General features: G+C 34.4%; 1 protein-coding gene across 6 annotated transcripts; it reads left to right on the top strand.

Annotated features, from left to right (window-relative positions):
- The first annotated feature begins 10,206 nt into the window (after positions 1 to 10,206).
- LOC103422902 (protein ALTERED PHOSPHATE STARVATION RESPONSE 1) lies at positions 10,207 to 17,196 on the top strand. Of its 6 annotated transcripts, none has more exons than XM_070819114.1 (7): positions 10,207 to 10,601; positions 10,735 to 10,817; positions 11,163 to 12,368; positions 12,882 to 12,956; positions 14,743 to 14,957; positions 15,628 to 15,851; positions 16,233 to 17,196. In XM_070819114.1, exons 3-7 carry the CDS (start codon positions 11,225 to 11,227, stop codon positions 16,921 to 16,923), a joined length of 2,349 nt encoding a protein of 782 aa, XP_070675215.1. In that variant the 5' UTR covers positions 10,207 to 10,601; positions 10,735 to 10,817; positions 11,163 to 11,224; the 3' UTR covers positions 16,924 to 17,196. The 6 variants fall into 6 exon arrangements, with proteins under 6 accessions (XP_070675215.1, XP_070675218.1, XP_070675219.1 ...); XM_070819117.1 differs by having other exon boundaries at positions 10,310 to 10,601; positions 12,885 to 12,956; XM_070819118.1 differs by having other exon boundaries at positions 10,375 to 10,601; positions 10,735 to 10,870; positions 12,885 to 12,956.
- The last annotated feature ends 327 nt before the right edge of the window (positions 17,197 to 17,523 follow it).

Here is a 17,523-nt window from a genome sequence, read left to right as displayed (position 1 = left end):
CATAAAACCTCAACTTCATGTATGAAATCAGAGCATGTTGTCTTATGTGTGAAGCCTAACGATCACACATGCTCTATGTCATCTCAATTGTATTATCCACGTGTTTGGTTTGAAAATTCGTCAAATTTTAAGATAATTGTTTGGTACATAGTTTCTTGTAACTATATCCAAACAATTAGTCCATGAACTATGAGCATGAGAGAAATTAGTCCAAGAAAGCTGAACAAGATACCTTCGTCCCCCACTAACATATGTTAAGTTGTTCATGACCGTATAACATGGGAAGACTACTACTCATTATGTCTACTCAATGGGAGGATGATTGGTCCAAGTCATTTGTATTAAGGCACTATGATGAGGACCATGAGATGAGGATTATGAATATATAGGTGTTCAATAGAGAATCAGTTTAATGGACGGGATCACACAAGACATCTTGTATACTTACATGTAAAAAATTTAGGGCATGTTTGTTAACGTTCTGAAAAATACTTTTTCATTTTGCAAATTTAAAAACAGATGAAAAATGCGTTTGACATACTTTTTCGTGAAAATAAACTCAGAAAATGAAAAACACATAAAACAATATTTAGCATAAGTTCTGTAGAACATCAATTGATGTTTCCTCTAGTTTTTCAAGAACAGTTTTTAAATAAATGATACATTACAAAACAAAGTCAGAGTTGTAATAAAGAAGAAATTGGGTTCTCATTCCTCATTTTTGGTATTTCATTGAATGAAACCTTATTCCTTTTCAATTTTTGACAAAAAGAAAACCTTTGATTTTTATCCACATCATTATTTCAATAATAAAATATGTATGGTTAGCATATTTAAATTTTTTAACCATTTCCAAATAAATTCACTTAGTGTTAGAAAAGTTAAATTTGATATATCTATAGTTATGGCTAAATATTGTATCTATATTTCTAATTTTAATTTGTACCAATTTTTAATGTACAACCATTTTTGTAATATTTATCAATCTTTTTAGTTTTAATTTCTATTGATATAAATAATTTTTCTTTCTATGCCCGTATTTTTAAACTTTTATTTGTACCTATATTTTTTTTTATCCTTTATTTGTACCCATGATTTGGACAAGGATTCTCTCCGGATCCTCTTTGTGGGGATCTGGGGATTAATTAATCGTGTTTATTCATTGTACATTGTACGGTCAGTTTTCGTTAGGTACTATTTGTATTTAATTTTAAATTTAAAATTTAAAATGATTTATAACCATACGATGTATGATGAATGAGCATGATTGATTGATCTTCCGAATCCCCACAAAGAGGATCTGAAAAGAATTCTATTCCTCATGATTTGTTTATAATATACCCATTTTTTTATAAAAGAAAGTACCAATTTGTTATATATATGTAAAATGTACCAATTTTTTTACATAAAATATACCTGTTTGCTTTATGTAAAAGCCATTCACTTTTTTAATTTATAATATTCATTATTTATAAATAAAAAAATCTTATCTTTCCACTGTTCAAATTTGAAAAAAATATAATTAAAATTCCTATTTAGTAGACCTGACATTTAGACCCGACATGTTAACCTAACCCGTTAAAACTAGTATTTGGATGAGTGCTTAACAGGTCGGGTTGCTAACGGGTGAACCCATTAAACAATGGGTCATTTTGTGTCAACCTGCCAAACCCATTAGCCACTTGTTAACACCTATTATTGAGGACTTTTGTGTAATTTCAATAGACATAACCAAAAAAACCCGGCTCACTCTCTCCGGCTCACACTCTCGCATGCTCTCTGCCGTTGTCTGGTTTTCCTTGCTTCTATCTCCTCTAGCACTCTTGCTCTCTACTTTGTCTTTGATCTTGTATGACTCATGGCTTCTTCTGGTTTCTCCTGTTTCTCTGCCATTTTAAATTATGTCTTAAGCTTTGCCTTTTTACTATACTTTTTCTGCTCTTATTTCTTCATATTTTTTCTTACATAAAGTTGGTTCGATTGGTTTTTCCAATTAAATGTGTAATTTAACTGTCTGGTTGCCTTTCAATTGTTCATGTGACCACTGTATATTGATGCTTAGCTTAATAGCCAATGAGGGTTTACCATGGCAGCCCCTTGTTCTTTGAATGTCATGAGGTTTTGATCATATTTTGTGTTTCATGAATTGGGTTTAATTCTGTATGTGAAATTTTAATCTTAGTTAGTGGTTTTTGTTCTTAAAAGTTGTTTCCTGGGATTGAAAGTCCTCTGTTTCAATTTGTTTATTTTTTTTTTTTACTTGTATGTTAGCTGATATTATCTGCATGTGAATTTGTGATCTGGGTAGTTGGGTATTGAATCTTGAAGGGCACTGATCAGAACTAGAGTTGATATCCTGGGTTGTTGAGGAGACACCGAAGTTGCAGAATCCAACCAAAATCCTACATTTGCACCTAGGCCTAATCGGATAAATGGTCCCCGTGGTCATAAGGTATTCAGATGATAGCCCCTGTGGTAAAAAAATTCGGATTTAAACCCCTGTGGTCTAAGTCTGTTAGGATTTAAACCCCTATGGTCTAAGTCTGTTAGGATTTATGCCCTTCTGTTAAATAATGTTGATGTGGCTGCCACATATATGCCACGTGGCTGCCAAATGTCTGCCACGTGGCAAAAATAATAATTTTTAATTTTTTTTAAAACCTGAATTTTTACAAAAAAAAAAAAAAAGAAAATACCCAGAAGCTCCCCCCCCCCGCCGGACTTCTTCTTCTTCTTCTTCCTACCGGAGACTAGCTCCCCCCCCGCCGGAGCCCTCTCCCCGCACGACCCTCCTCCCTCTCCTTCTTCCTTCTTTTTCTTCTTCCCGCCGGTCTCCCCGCGCGACTCCTCCCTCTCCCACTTCCTTCTTCTTCTTCTTCTTCTTCTTCTTCTTCTTCTTCTTCTTCTTCTTCTTCTTCTTCTTCTTCTTCTTCTTCTTCTTCTTCTTCTTCTTCTTCTTCTTCCCGCCGGAGACCAGCTCCCCCCCTCGCCGGAGCCCTCTCCCCGCGCGACCCTCCTCCCTCTCCCTTTTCCTTCTTCTTCTTGCAGATCTGGGTTTTTTTTTTTTTTTTTGTAAAAATTCAGGTTTTTTTTTTTTAAAATTAAAAATTATTATTTTTGCCATGTGGCAGACATTTGGCAGCCACGTGGCATATATGTGGCAGCCACGTCAGCATTATTTAACAGAAGGGCATAAATCCTAACAGATTTAGACCACAGGGGTTTAAATCCGAATTTTTTTACCACAGGGGCTATCATCCGAATACCTTATGACCACGGGGACCATTTATCCGAATACTTTTGTTCTTAAAAGTTGTTTCCTGGGATTGAAAGTCCTCTGTTTCAATTTGTTTTTTTTTTTTTTTTAACTTGTATGTTAGCTGATATTATCTGCATGTGAATTTGTGATCTGGGTAGTTGGGTATTGAATCTTGAAGGGCACTGATCAGAACTAGAGTTGATATCCTGGGTTGTTGAGGAGACACCGAAGTTGCAGAATCCAACCAAAATCCTACATTTTCACCTATGTAGTTGATCTCATGAGTTCCTTCTATAAGGGTTACAATATTCGTATTGACTACTCTTTGTAAGATTTTATTATATTTATATGGGTACTTCTAAATGTGTTGGACCCTCATGCTTGAAATATTGATTAAAATATGTGTAATTTGTATTGGGATGCAAAAGTATTAAAAAAAAAAAATTGTTAACGGGTGACCCATTAGCTTAACAGGTTGAGTTTGGATGACCCCCGTTAGCTTAACTGGTTGGGTTAAAGTAACCTGTTATCCTAACGGGTTGGGTGAAACCTGATCCAAATCCAATAAACCCGACCCGTTTACAGGTTTACTATTTATGAATTTAGGAAGGATTTTTAACATTTTTTGCTACTAAATTTTCTTAATCTATACTGAAATTTTTAACATTTTGTCCTTCAATCAAGGTATTCAAACTAATAAAGTTTCAATCTAAGATTTTATGGAACTAGGGGCCAGAACTAAAGTTTTCCTTTAATAAAAAATAAAATCACATATGTCACTACTCCCATAACCTCACCAACACAACCACCATATCCTCCACTGCCATCACCCTTGCCACCCTTGCCACCCTGGTCACCACCACCACCTCCACTGTCATATGATCGCCATAACTGACACCACTACCACCTGCACCTCCCCCCCCCCCACCCACCATCATAACTATCATATTATCCACTGCCATCACCACAACCACAATGGCCATCACCACCTCCACCGTACACCACTGCAGCTACTGGGCCTGGCAAACGGGTCGTGTATGTCGTGTTCGTGTCGTTTTCATGTAACACCTGTTATCTTAACGGGTCGTATCGTGTCATACCTGTTATCTTAACAGGTCCTTAACAGGTCGAGTGACTTTACCCAATGGGTAAAGTGACCTGACCCGTTATGACTCGTTAAGAAAAATATATTTTTTCTTAAATTTGCACATACCACACTTTGCCACATAAATATAACCGTCGAAAAGTTTTGTCCCATTACTTGATCTCTAAATGTTTGTTTTTTACAATTTTTGGCATATGCGATCTTGAAGTATATACAAACATGTTTGACGGTTGGATCGTTGAAACTAGTTTCGTAGAATGTGTATCCCATCAAAACAATAGATTCACTAACACTTAAGAGTTTATTCATACTTTCATTAAGTATAGCGTACCACTAGTGTAAATATTTTAAATTGATGATCGAATTAATTCATTGTATTCATATAGGGTCAAGGAGTGTAGCTGTAAAAAATCATCAAAATCGGAGTTAAAATAACTATTAAATCGTGATTTTTCGTTTTATAATCGTCGAAAAGTTTTGTTCGGTTACTTAATCTCTGAATGTTTGTTTTTTGCAATTTTTGGCATATGTGATCTCGAAGTATATACAAACATGTTTGACGGTTGGATCGTTGAAACTAGTTTCGTAGAATGCATATCCCATCAAAACAATAGATTCATTAACACTTAAGAGTTTATTCATACTTCCATTAAGTATATCCACTAGTGTAAATATTTTAAATTGAAGATCGAATTCATTCATTGTATTCATATAGGGTCAAGGAGTGTAGCTATAAAAAATCATCAAAATCGGAGTTAAAATAACCGTTAAATCGTGATTGTTCTTTTTATAACCGTCGAAAGGTTTTGTTTGGTTACTTGATCTCTATATGTTTGTTTTTTGCAATTTCTGGCGTATGTGATCTCAAAGTATATACAAACATGTTTGACGGTTGGATCGTTGAAACTAGTTTCGTAGAATGCGTATCCCATCAAAACAATAGATTCACTAAAATTTAAGAGTTAATTCATAATTTCATTAAGTATAACCACTAGTGTAAATATTTTAAATTGAAGATCGAATTCATTCATTATATTCATATAGGGTCAAAGAGTGTAGCTGTAAAGAACCATCAAAATCGAAGTTAAAATAACCGTTAAATCGTGATTTTTCTTTTTATAACCGTCGAAAAGTTTTGTCTCGTTACTTGATCTCTAAATGTTTGTTTTTTGCAATTTTTGGTGTATGCGATCTCGAAGTATATACAAACATGTTTGACGGTTGGATCGTTGAAACTAGTTTCGTAGAATGCATATCCCATCAAAACAATAGATTCACTAACACTTAAGAGTTTATTCATACTTAAACAAAAGATTTTGTGGTATCCACTAGTGTAAATATTTTAAATTGAAGATCGAATTCATTCATTGTATTCATATAGGGTCAAGGAGTGTAGTTGTAAAAAATCATCAAAATCGGAGTTAAAATAACCGTTAAATCGTGATTTTTCATTTTATAACTGTCGAAAAGTTTTGTCCCGTTACTTAATCTTTGAATGTTTGTTTTTTGCAATTTTTGGCGTGCAATCTCGAAGTATATACAAACATGTTTGACGGTTGGATCGTTGAAACTAGTTTCGTAGAATGCGTATCCCATCAAAACAATAGATTCACTAACATTTAAGAGTTTATTCATAATTTCATTAAGTATAACATAAGATTTTGTGGTATCCATTAGTGTAAATAATTTAAATTGAAGATCGAATTCATTCATTGTATTCGGATAGGGTCAAGGACTGTAGCTGTAAAGAATCATCAAAATCGGAGTTAAAATAACCGTTAAATCATGATTTTTCTTTTTATAACCATCGAAAAGTTTTGTCCCGTTACTTGATCTCTGAATGTTTGTTTTTTGTAATTTTTGGTGTATACGATCTCGAAGTATATACAAACATGTTTGATGGTTGGATCGTTGAAACTAATTTCATAGAATGCGTATCCCATCAAAACAATAGATTCACTAACACTTACGAGGTTTATTCATACTTTCATCAAGTATGACATAAGATTTTGTTGTATCAACTAGTGTAAATATTTTAAATTGAAGATCGAATTCATTCATTGTATTCATATAGGGTCAAGGAGTGTAGCTATAAAAAATCATCAAAATCAGAGTTAAAATAACCGTTAAATTGTGATTTTTCGTTTTATAATCGTCGAAATGTTTTGTTCGGTTAGTTAATCTTTGAATGTTTGTTTTTTGCAATTTTTGGCGTATGCGATCTCGAAGTATATACAAACATGTTTGACGGTTGGATTGTTGAAACTAGTTTCGTAGAATGCGTATCCCATCAAAACAATAGATTCACTAACATTTTAGAGTTTATTCATACTTTCATTAAGTATAACATAAGATTTTGTGGTATCCACTAGTGTAAATATTTTAAATTGAAGATCGAATTCATTCATTGTATTCATATAGGGTCAAAGAGTGTAGCTGTAAAAAATCACCAAAATCGGAGTTAAAATAACCGTTAAATCGTGATTGTTCGTTTTATAATCGTCGAAAAGTTTTGTTTGGTTACTTAATCTCTGAATGTTTTTTTTTGCAATTTTTGGCGTATGCGATCTTGAAGTATATACAAACAAGTTTGACGGTTGGATCGTTGAAACTAATTTCGTAGAATGCGTATCCCATCAAAATAATAGATTCACTAACACTTAAGAGTTTATTTATACTTTTATTAAGTATAACATAAGATTTTGTGGTATCCACTGATGTAAATATTTTAAATTGAAGATCGAATTCATTCATTGTATTCATATAGGGTCAAGGAGCGTAGCTATAAAAAATCATAAAAATCGGAGTTAAAATAACCGTTAAATCGTGATTTTTCATTTTATAACCGTCGAAAAGTTTTGTTTGGTTACTTGATCTCTGAATGTTTGTTTTTTGCGATTTTTTAATGATGCGATCTCGAAGTATATACAAACAAGTTTGACGGTTGGATCGTTGAAATTAGTATCGTATAATTTATATCTCATAAAGGTCAATGGTATATATTATATATTAAGTAGATTTAAATCTATTTATTTTGTAAGTATAATTATTATAGTTTTTAGGGGTATAAAATTTAATATAAAATTATATATATAATTATTATAGTTAATATTTTGGGGGTGTAATTATTATAGTATATATAATTATTATAGTTAATTTAATATATATATATATATATATATATAATTATAGTATTTTTTAGGGTTATAAAATTATTAAATCAATATTCTTCTTATCGTGTATCGTGTTACCCACGTGTATACCCGAATCAACCCATTATCTTAACAGGTGCTTATCGGGTTACCCGATAATGACCCGATTCATTATCGTGTTGACCTGAGTACCTGTTAATTTCGTGTCGTGTCGTGTCGGGTTATCGGGTTATCGGGTCGTGTCAGGAATTGCCAGGCCTAGCAACTACCACCACCACCAACTCTGACCCACCACCATCACCACATTCTCCACCCCATTACCCTCACCATGGCCAACACTACCAGCACCATCTATGTCATCATCATCCTAGCCACCTCTCAACCACCATTTTCACAACCATCTGTCACAAACATTGTTAATATACAACAATCATCTGCCTCCATGGCAGCCACTGCAGTCATCACCACTGTCGTCGCTGGCACCACTAGCACCACCACTCAACCATTTCCCCTACTCGTTATTGCAATCACCTATACCCACCATTACTACCATCACTCCAATCACCATAACTCCCCACACAATACTCATCTTAACCATCACCATCATTACTACCAAATACAAATTTATATCTATTTTTTTTACATTTTAGATATTGGTACCAAATGTGTTTTCAATGTTGTCATTCGAAAATATCATTCCCAGATTAAACTACCAGACACATTCTCAAATCATAAAAATGAAAGAAAAAAAAAATCCTATTTGTTGTTTTCGTCTTACAAAACATTTTTTCAAAAATCGTTTTATAAAACATTACCAAATGGACCCTTAAAGTTTGCAATAATGTAAATTAGTCCTAGAGACACCATAATTATCTTTCGCGTACATCTTTATTCATTAGATAATGCAACATGATCACTCTTAATATAGTGTTTGATCTATTCCTGGATGGGGTCCTCAATTTATGTAAATATAGACATATTAGTGTTGATAAGAGAATTTCTAACCTTTGCTAATAATAGAAGAAGGATATTATGAGATATTGGATTGAAGTACCAAATAAGATTTTAGGAATGTTGAAAAATAGAGTCCTATATCCAAAATATAACAAAATAATATACAATTTATATGGAGATTGCACTTTTAATATCATCGAGATATTTTGTAATAAAACTGTACACTTAGTAGTAGGTGGTTAAGTGGGAACACTATATAAGTGATGTTTTTGGTGCACCATGCTGGGCTTAAATTTTTTAACGGAAGACAGACCTAACCATAAATTTTTCTTCCTCATAGCTTAGTAAGGTGATTAAGGGTATTGATTTAGAAATGATAGTGTTATTCACATATTTATTTTTACTTCCACACACCCACGTTAATTTTTTACCATTGATCTTCTTCAATTCATTCAAATCGACAACCGAAAATTGAGAAGTGTGTGAATAGCATTATCCTTTAGAAAATGATTGTATTGTATTATAATTCTAATTAAATAAATTCTCCGCATTTTTACTTAGCTTTGGTTGTAATAACGTACGACTAGAAACTCGTGACGTGTAGAAGCCTTGAGACTAACCATAAATTTCATCATTAAAAGGGAGTATCGAAGGAAGTTCTAATTCATTAATTGATGATAATAGTTCATTGGGTCGTTAAATCAATATCGAGGAAGTTGATGACTTCGTCAATGTCAACTGGGGAAAGGTTTCATTTTCTCTCAAGACATTGTCTGCTTAGTGTATATCTACATAGGGTCTTTAATGGAAATGATCTCTAATTCTTTTATAATGGGGTTTAATTGTGGGACTAACACCATATTGAATTTGAACGATTCAAACTATCTATTTTTCAATCTCTATTCATAGATTGCCCTTGCAATAAAACAATTCATTCCGAAGCAATTTGCTTATTCAAATATCACAATAAAATTTTAATGTTGCTTATAACATGGTGTTGTCAATTTCTTTGAACTCAATTAGATGCTTCAAATATTTTGCAAGGATGATCTATGAGATGTAACTTGAAAAATAGATTCTTCAAAGAGAGGAAAAAGAAGTGATTATGCAAGGAAGTGAAGTAGGGAGAGGAAATTTCGCTTGTATACCAAAAATGTTTTTCTTACAATTTATTTGTACCATCACTTATATCATCATTTTAATAGAAATGAGATTCACATACATTGACGAACTCTATCTCTATTAAAGAGATTGTATACAACTAGATAATAAATGTAGCATTACTCATACTATCCAATTTTTTACTATGTTAGCTAACAACAGTTGCACTACTCTTGCAACTTAGGTTTCACGCATCGTCATCAACATTATCATCATTGTCATCATCATCGTCAACATTATCATCGTCCTCGTCAACATCATCATCATATCTTTCCATATAGGAATTTTAGGAAATAGGAAGGAATGTTTATTTATTATTTAGCTTTTATATATAAAAAGAAAGAAAGAAAGAAAGAAAGAAAGAAAGAAAGAAAGAAAGAAAGAAAGAAAGAAAGAAAGAATAATGAAGGAATGAAAATACTATTGAGCGTCAGACAGAATATAGATTGGATCGATTTAAGGAAAGAAAGTGGAAAGCAGGCGGAAGAGAGTATTGGACAGAGTGGGGTCCACCGCACTCATCTCTTGCCTTTTTCATCGCCATCAGATTCCTCTCGTCTCCTCTCCTCCTTTTCACAAACCCTTTTATTTATCTCTTTTTTTATTATTCTCTCTTTCTTTTTATTTTTATTTTAAAACCAGACTTAACTACGATGGCTCCATCATATCAATTTAATCTTTTAGAAGTTAAAAAGACTTACAAAATCATTTTAAATTTTCCTTAACCACCATACGATTCATTATCGCTACGAATCGAAATCAGTACATGCGTGGAAAATATGAGCTTGGTATTAATTTACAATTTTTATTTTATTTTATTCTAGGCCCTTTTAATAATAATAATAATAATAATAATAAATCTATATACATACACACGAAGAGACACTGCTGCTCTCATCCGTCTCTGGTCGGTCTCTCTCTTGTACTCTGAAGTCCAGGCCATCACCTTGGATCAAATTCTCTCTCTCAGGTACACCCAATCCCTCTCTCTCTCTCTAAATTCTTTGATTGTTGGTTGATTGGTGTGGTTGAGATTGGGGTTCCTTCGTTTGGTGTTTATATATTGTAATCTGCTCGTCCGTCTGTGTGTTGTTCAACTGCAGAGTCCTTGAATTTCGAACTTCCAGGGATCAATCTGGCCCTTGAATTACATGATTTTGAGATAAACAAGAAGCAAACAAGCTGGGTCAGTGACTTGCTTACTTGGAACAATTCTCTTCTTTGCTTTGCTTTACACAGGTTAATTAGTTTTTGTTATTTGATCCCTGATAAGATTTTGTATATTTCTACTGGATTCTGTTGATTTCTTCAGCTTATCTCTGACATCTGTTTCTGTTCATTCCATTGGGGTTCCCTTGTTGAATTTTCTTTTTTGCTTTCCTGGCTTGTAATTTTGATTTTCTTGTGTTTTCGATCTGTTTCTAAATATTTTGTTTATTATTTCTAATTTAACGTGTGCTCCTGCTACGAAAAGGATACATATTTCCCAGTGCACTAGCTTCTCATTGTCTAACACGTTCATTAAATTCAGTTTCAGGAAGAATCTCATGTTCTGATATGTAATTTGAGGGATATTAGGCCAAATTTACAGATATGGGAGCCTCAAACTCTAAAATAGAAGAGGATAAGGCCCTGCAGCTATGTCGAGAACGGAAGAAGTTTGTTAAACTGGCACTTGACGGCAGGTGCTCGCTAGCAGCGGCTCATTTTATGTATATTCAATCGCTAAAGAATACTGGAACAGCTCTTAGGATATTTGTCGATCTTGGGGCTCCTGTTGAGTCTTCCTTGTACACTTCCACTAGTGCAACCCCAGAGCTTCTTGTTCAAACTGGCAAGAGTCTTTCTCAATTCTCTTTTTCCTCTCCATCTGTATCACAACGCATGGATGCAGCTGAAACGTTCTCACCATCTCCATCTCCTCCAAATTCTACTCGATTTCAGGCAAATCATATGAAATTCAGGGGCGGCTTTTCTAAAACAGTTGAAGAAAAGCCTCCTATTCCTCTTACTGCAACACTAACCTCCTCGAGCACCCCACAAAATACCACACCTCGATCTGCTGGAAAACCTGAAACATCACCATTTGAAGCTTCGTCACTCCCACCACAAACATCACTATTTGAAGCTTCGTCACTCCCACCACAAACTCCACCATGGGATTACTTTGATTTTTTTAATCCAATTGACCATCAATTTTCTTTCCAAGAAGGGAAGGGAATGAACCAGGGGTTTGAAAATAACGATGATATGAGACAGCTTAGGGAAGAGGAGGGAATTCCTGATCTGGAAGATGAAGAAGAGAAGGCTTCTTTTCATGGAAGGGAAGAATCTCAGGATTCTGAAGATGAATTCGATGAGCCTGCTACAGATACCCTGGTTCGAAGTTTTGAAAATCTTAATAGAGTACAGGATCATGTTGAAGCTAGTGCTTCACCTACAATGCCTTCTGCAGGAAGTGTAACTTCTGAAACTGAGTTATTGAATGGGAAGAAAAGTAACACTCCAGATTTGTCACCATTGAGATCCACATCCTCACCAGTTGCAGTTGAAACTGACTCAATTAAAACAACAGTTAAAGAAGATTTTGAAAGTAAGGTTGCCCCAAAAGATTTTTTTTCAAGCATGAAGGATATTGAAATTCTCTTTATAAGAGCTTTCGAGGCTGGCAAAGAAATTCCTAGAATGCTTGAAGCAAATAAGTTTCATTTTCGTCCAATATTCCAGGAAAAAGAAAGTAAGATCTCTCTCTCTCTCTCTCTCACTCGTTTTAGTTATCCAAGGATGAATAGTGTCACTGGTTTATGCGGTAAGTAGGGTACGTTACAATCAACAGTTTGTGGGATGTAATGAACACGCCTGTTTTTATATCCTGCTTATATGAATCTGATGCATTTAAATCATGGAATATATAAGATTGAAAAAAGATGCATGTTAATCATGGAACATATAAGATTGAAAAAAAAAAAAAAAAAAAAAAAAGGTCGTACCCAGTGCACAAGGCTCCCGCTTTACGCAGGGTCTGGGAGAGGTGAATGCCGGCTAGCCTTACCCCCATTTATGGAGAGGCTGCTCCCAAGAACATATAAGATTGAAAAAAAAGAAATGTAAATCATGGAACATATAAGATTGAAAAAAGAAATGGATATTCTAAAATATTTTGAGTTAATTTCATGTTAGACCATTAGAAAATTGTTTTCTTTTGATAGTCTGTTGGTGAAAGATATGAATACTGGGATTTCTACTGTAGCAGGTGGATCAATTTCATCTAAATTCTTGAAGGGTTGTTTCTCTTGCGGTGAAGACCCAAGTCAAGTTCAGGAAGGTAGGCCTCCTGGTCTGTAATCTTTTTATTTTAATGTTCTATGTCATAGATGAAGGGAAATATAGGGATGTCTACTGACTAGTGTGCATATACAATTCAAAATTTCATACATGAGTAACGTAAGCATATATATATCAAAGCTATAGTCATGCAAATCCCCTTCAAGAAGCATAGATTTAGACTTGATGCATCAAAGACTTGAACTGAATAACAAAGAGAGGGATTTGTATCTGGTCTGTAAGCTTTTTATTTTAATTTTTAATGTCATAGATGAAGGGAAATATAGAGATTTCTAGTGACTAGCATGCATATACAATTCAGAATTTCATACATGAGTAATGGAAGCATATATATATCAAAGCTATAGTCATGCAAATTCCCTTCAAGAAGCATAGGTTGTATTAGACCTGATAAGTGACTTTGCCCATTTGTTGTATTAGACATAACTAAACATTCAGACAATATCCTGAAAATTTTCTTCTAAAGATTGACTTTCAGGGCATATCCCTAACTGTAGATGCGTGACAGATACATTGGTTTTTAACCCTCATAGGTCTAGTGCAAAAAATGCTATTATGGGGTTTCCGTTTGTTTTCAAATCAATATGGTGCTGTACACTACGGATGTTAAATGTTTTTTGTTGATATCCTACATGTGGTTATTAGGGTGATTGATTTCTATCCTTTTTCTTCAAAGTGTGTTGTATCGCACAATGCAAAGGTGCCTTCATGTAATCCTAAATTTACACTCTGATTGATGTCTGTCCTTTTTTTTTTTTTTTTCCCTACTAAAAATTAGAAATATGTGGTATCATTGCCTACGTTATCAAAATCAATTTTAACCAACTTCATGTGAAAGCATTTCAATTTCACTTCTGTTTGAGTGGTATGATTCCATGTAATGTCAATATACATGACTAGTTTATCCAGGTTTGTAATTGATCTTATTGGTCAAGTCTAGAAACTGGGCAGGGCTATGCACAAGTGGGTTATACTTCTCAGGAAAAACTAGTATTGTACTACCAAAAACTGCTCTGGTATGGTTAGTTACATTAGAGAAGAGTCTCACCAAAAGATTTAGATAACAAGAAAGTCTTAGGCAAGTTAAAAGTTTAGATTCCCGAAATGTTTGAGCAAGCTCGGGTGTGTGGCAACGTGCTAGAACAAAAGTTGTATTTAGAAGAATAAAACTGGGAGCATTATAATTTCTTAATACTATTTCTAATGGCATCTAGTCTTTTAGAGTTAAGGAGGAGGTGGATTTTCTGTGAGAGAGAATTTGTTTTATCAGCCAGTATCTTCAGCGTTTAGAAATAGTTTTTCAGGCTAAAATTTATTATTGGAGTGCTACTGTACATTTGCTGGGATGACCCTAAGGAAGGACCTAAATAATAGATGGTTCAGATCAATGAACTTTACTGTGGGGGTATCCCCCAATATTTACTTTTTGCAGACAATATAAGTTAGCATCAATATGTTGGTGCATTTATCTTTCATTCCTCATTTAGTTTCTTTTGTCACAACCGTGTGAAAAATTGGAGGAGGAAGTGCAGCAGAATCTGTGTGTTTTCACTATATTTATTTCATCTATATGTACATAATGATATATCACTGTTGAAAGTGACGTGGTAGGTACACAAGGTACCATTCAGATGTTCAGTGGTTAGAGTTCATTAACATCGTTGTATGATAGGGTTTTAATTTTAATTTTAGCCTTCCTTTTCATTTAGTGTGTCTTGATCTTGGTACCTTGCTTTTTGATCTGATTCTTTTTTTACATTCACCAGAGCCTCCTGAAACTGCTGTGAAGTACTTAACTTGGCATAGGACGACATCATCTCGATCCTCTTCATCGAGGAATCCTTTGGGAGCAAACTTAAAAGATGATACTGATGATCATACTGGTAACCTCTTTGACAACTTCTGCATGAATTCAGGCAGTCATGCCTCAACCTTGGATAGGTTATATGCGTGGGAGAGGAAGCTTTATGATGAAGTCAAGGTACTGTTGATAAATTAGCAGTAGTTATGGCGTTTATAATCATAATGATTGTTATGGCTTCTTGGTTAATAGTGTGATATTTTGCTGTTTGTTTTTCTCCAAATGAACAGTAAATATACAGTTTGCTCTATAGAAATTTTATTACAGGAAATAATTAAACAAACTTGTTAATTTAAACTACATTACGGCGGCTATTTTTATTTAACCCTATCCTTACATATGGTTATGTTCAACCGTTTGGGAGGAATTGGATAGAGACAATAACAACATTATTGTGTAAAAATGGTGACTTGTATCATAGCAGCTTGATACCGTTGTAGAAACTATGCTCAATTTTGGGGCTTCACCGTTGTGTTTGTTTTCTCGATGCTTTTTAGATTGACATCTACTTAAAATGTGCCTACTGCCGACATGCCAGTCTCTACCTTTTCATGCTTTGTGCTGGAATCTTCACTTTATTATAATTTAAAAAACAAGTGAGCCCTAAATACCATTAGGTCCAGTTTAAATTGACTTCCAACTGTTGAATATATCAGAAATTTCAGATATATTATGGCTGAAACTAAAAAACATATAGTTTTGTAGATTTCCTTAGTTGATTGAGTTTTATATGCAGAGTATATGGGTCTTGCCATGTTTTGTATAAACTTATTCAAATTCTTATTTTCAGGCCAGTGAGATGGTTAGAAGGGATTATGACTTGAAGTGTAAGATTCTAAGGGAACTAGAATCAAAAGGAGAAAGTTCTCAAAAAATTGATAAAACTCGTGCTGTTGTCAAGGATCTACATTCTAGAATCAGAGTGGCTATTCACAGAATTGACTCAATATCGAAGAGGATTGAGGAGTTACGAGACAAAGAGCTCCAGCCTCAACTCGAAGAGTTGATTGAAGGGTATGTATTTGCATGTTCCTATTTGCTAGTGCTTAATTATTCGTCCTAGAAACTCAATTTTGGAAACCAATAAAGTTTGAAATGTGGTACCATGCCTAGATGCAGAAAAAAAAGCTTTGCGTATTTCTGCGTTTATTTCTCTTATTTTATGGCTGTTCGTAATAACCAGTATGAGTTGTGTTGGAACCTTGAAAAAGGTTGCTAAAAACAAGGTGATACATATATGTTTTGGGCAACGACGGAATGTAGAACAAGGAAATAATAAATGTTTAATTTTTGTCTTAATCCTATATGTTAATGTGTTGCCCTGATGTGAATATTATGATTTATGAGTGCTTCACTTCGAGGATCATTTGCTTAGTTCTTTGCACCAAATTTTAGGTTAAGGCGGATGTGGGAGGTGATGCTTGAATGTCACAAGCTTCAGTTTCACATAATCTCAATAGCTTACAACAACAGCAACACCAAAATCTCTGTACAGTCAGAATCACGTCGTCAGATTACTATCCATCTTAAAGACGAGCTCAGCTCTCTATCATCAAGTTTTACAAAGTGGATTGGTGCTCAAAAGTCCTATGTGCAGTCTATAGATGGATGGCTTTTAAAATGCGTCTCTTTTCCACAGAAGTCTTCCAAAAAGAAAAGGAGGCAGCACGAAACTCCCTATAGGAACTATGGCCCTCCAATATATGTCACCTGTGGTGTCTGGTTGGAAAAGCTTGGCAGCTTACCTGCCAAAGAAGTGGAAGATTCTATAAAGACTTTAGCATCTGAAACTTCCCGTTTTCTACCACGGCAAGAAAAGAAAGAGGGGAAGGATGCAGGCCAATCTGATTTAACATCCTGGAAGCATGAGAACGGTAGTGATTCTGCTGCCAATATGTTAAGAGATGAAGTTTCGCAAGATGGGGTTTCTGGTTTCGACCATTTCCAAACAAGCTTGGCGGGATTTATTGGTAAGTTGAACAACTTTGCAGAGTCGTCTGTGGAGGCGTATGTAGACCTTCAGAAGGCGATCCAGCGTGCGAAGAGCAATTACGAACAGCTTAAAGCTCAATCTTCGTCACTTTGAAGGACTGAATCCATAGGACTAGGGGAGGAAATATACCAAAGTACCAACAAAGGAAAGGGATTTGGATACGAGTTCAATTGGACATGATGGCATTTGTATATCAAGAGAAAAATAAAGGGAAGAAAATAAGGAAGTTGAATAAAATTTGGTATTTGAGTTTGGGTGTATTTATAAATTTATAAATTTGGGGGTGGGGGTGGCTCTTGTAACATACAGAATCTTGTCTAGTATTTTTCTTGTAGCAAGTCCGAGAAAGCTTCATCCTTCTTTCTACCATGATCTTTAATGATTCTTATTTATTTTTTGTTTTTGTTTTCTTCCACCTGATTTTTATTTTGTTCGTGGACTTGCATAAGCACTCAAACCGAGGGGTGCAACTTGGATAGGAATATTTGATTCCAACCGATTTTTAAAGAATTGATTAGGAATTGACATGTATTTGAATATTTCGCATTCTCGAAATACACTTAATTATGAACTTATTGATTTTAGATATGTTTTAATTTGTTAAATAGCTACCAGATTTGTCATCAACATCATTCTCTATGTTTAGGTGTGCTTATGCTTTCTATTCCTCAGACTTGGTTGAGCATTCTTTGC

The sequence above is a fragment of the Malus domestica genome, chromosome 03 (assembly GCF_042453785.1).
Source record: "Malus domestica chromosome 03, GDT2T_hap1".
NCBI classification, from domain to species: Eukaryota; Viridiplantae; Streptophyta; class Magnoliopsida; order Rosales; family Rosaceae; genus Malus; species Malus domestica.
This window is presented reverse-complemented; position numbering and strand designations above follow the sequence as displayed.

What these genes read in the sequence shown, in the direction of transcription:
- LOC103422902 (XM_070819114.1), top strand. Translation starts at nt 11,225, where the DNA reads ATGGGAGCCTCAAACTCTAAAATAGAAGAGGATAAGGCCCTGCAGCTA. An exon ending in AATATTCCAGGAAAAAGAAA is followed by an intron (nt 12,369 to 12,881) that starts GTAAGATCTCTC and finishes TTTCTACTGTAG; the next exon opens with CAGGTGGATCAATTTCATCT. An exon ending in CCCAAGTCAAGTTCAGGAAG is followed by an intron (nt 12,957 to 14,742) that starts GTAGGCCTCCTG and finishes TACATTCACCAG; the next exon opens with AGCCTCCTGAAACTGCTGTG.